At 46.5% G+C, this 404-nt stretch overlaps 2 protein-coding genes across 2 annotated transcripts in view; both read right to left on the reverse strand.

Annotated features, from left to right (window-relative positions):
• The window catches only part of LOC119589194, a gene marked incomplete in the record, with an annotated part of 648 nt that extends 301 nt beyond the window's left edge, over nt 1-347 (reverse strand). Inside the window, 1 exon segment of the mRNA XM_037937791.1 lies at nt 1-347. Coding sequence (XP_037793719.1) covers nt 1-339 — 339 coding nt within the window.
• Nucleotides 1-404, reverse strand: part of LOC119589193 (histidine-rich glycoprotein-like) — a gene marked incomplete in the record, with an annotated part of 8,058 nt that overhangs the window by 7,377 nt on the left and 277 nt on the right.

Here is a 404-nt window from a genome sequence, read left to right on the forward strand (position 1 = left end):
CTCCTGTAACGTCGCGAACATGGATTTCGTTGTTGCCATGACCATGGGTTTCCTCCTCATGCATTTGGGTTTCGTTGACGCTATGATCATGGGTTTCCTCCTCGTGCATTTGGGTTTCGTTGTCGCTATGACCATGGGCTTCCTCCTCGTGCATTTGGGTTTCGTTGACGCTATGACCATGGGTTTCCTCCTCGTGCATTTGGGAGGTATGATAGTCCTGATCATGGCGAGGGTCTTTACTGCCATGATGGCCCATAGTGTCATGAACTTGGGTTTCGTTGCTGCCATGATCATGGGAGTCCACTTGATGCTCACGGGTGTTATTGTGACCATGATCATCTATAGTTCTGTTAGACACAAAACATTAGTGTGAAAATTCAAGAGATTTAATGTCATACTCTTAC

Source organism: Penaeus monodon, chromosome 25 (assembly GCF_015228065.2).
Source record: "Penaeus monodon isolate SGIC_2016 chromosome 25, NSTDA_Pmon_1, whole genome shotgun sequence".
In the NCBI taxonomy this organism is placed as follows: domain Eukaryota; kingdom Metazoa; phylum Arthropoda; class Malacostraca; order Decapoda; family Penaeidae; genus Penaeus; species Penaeus monodon.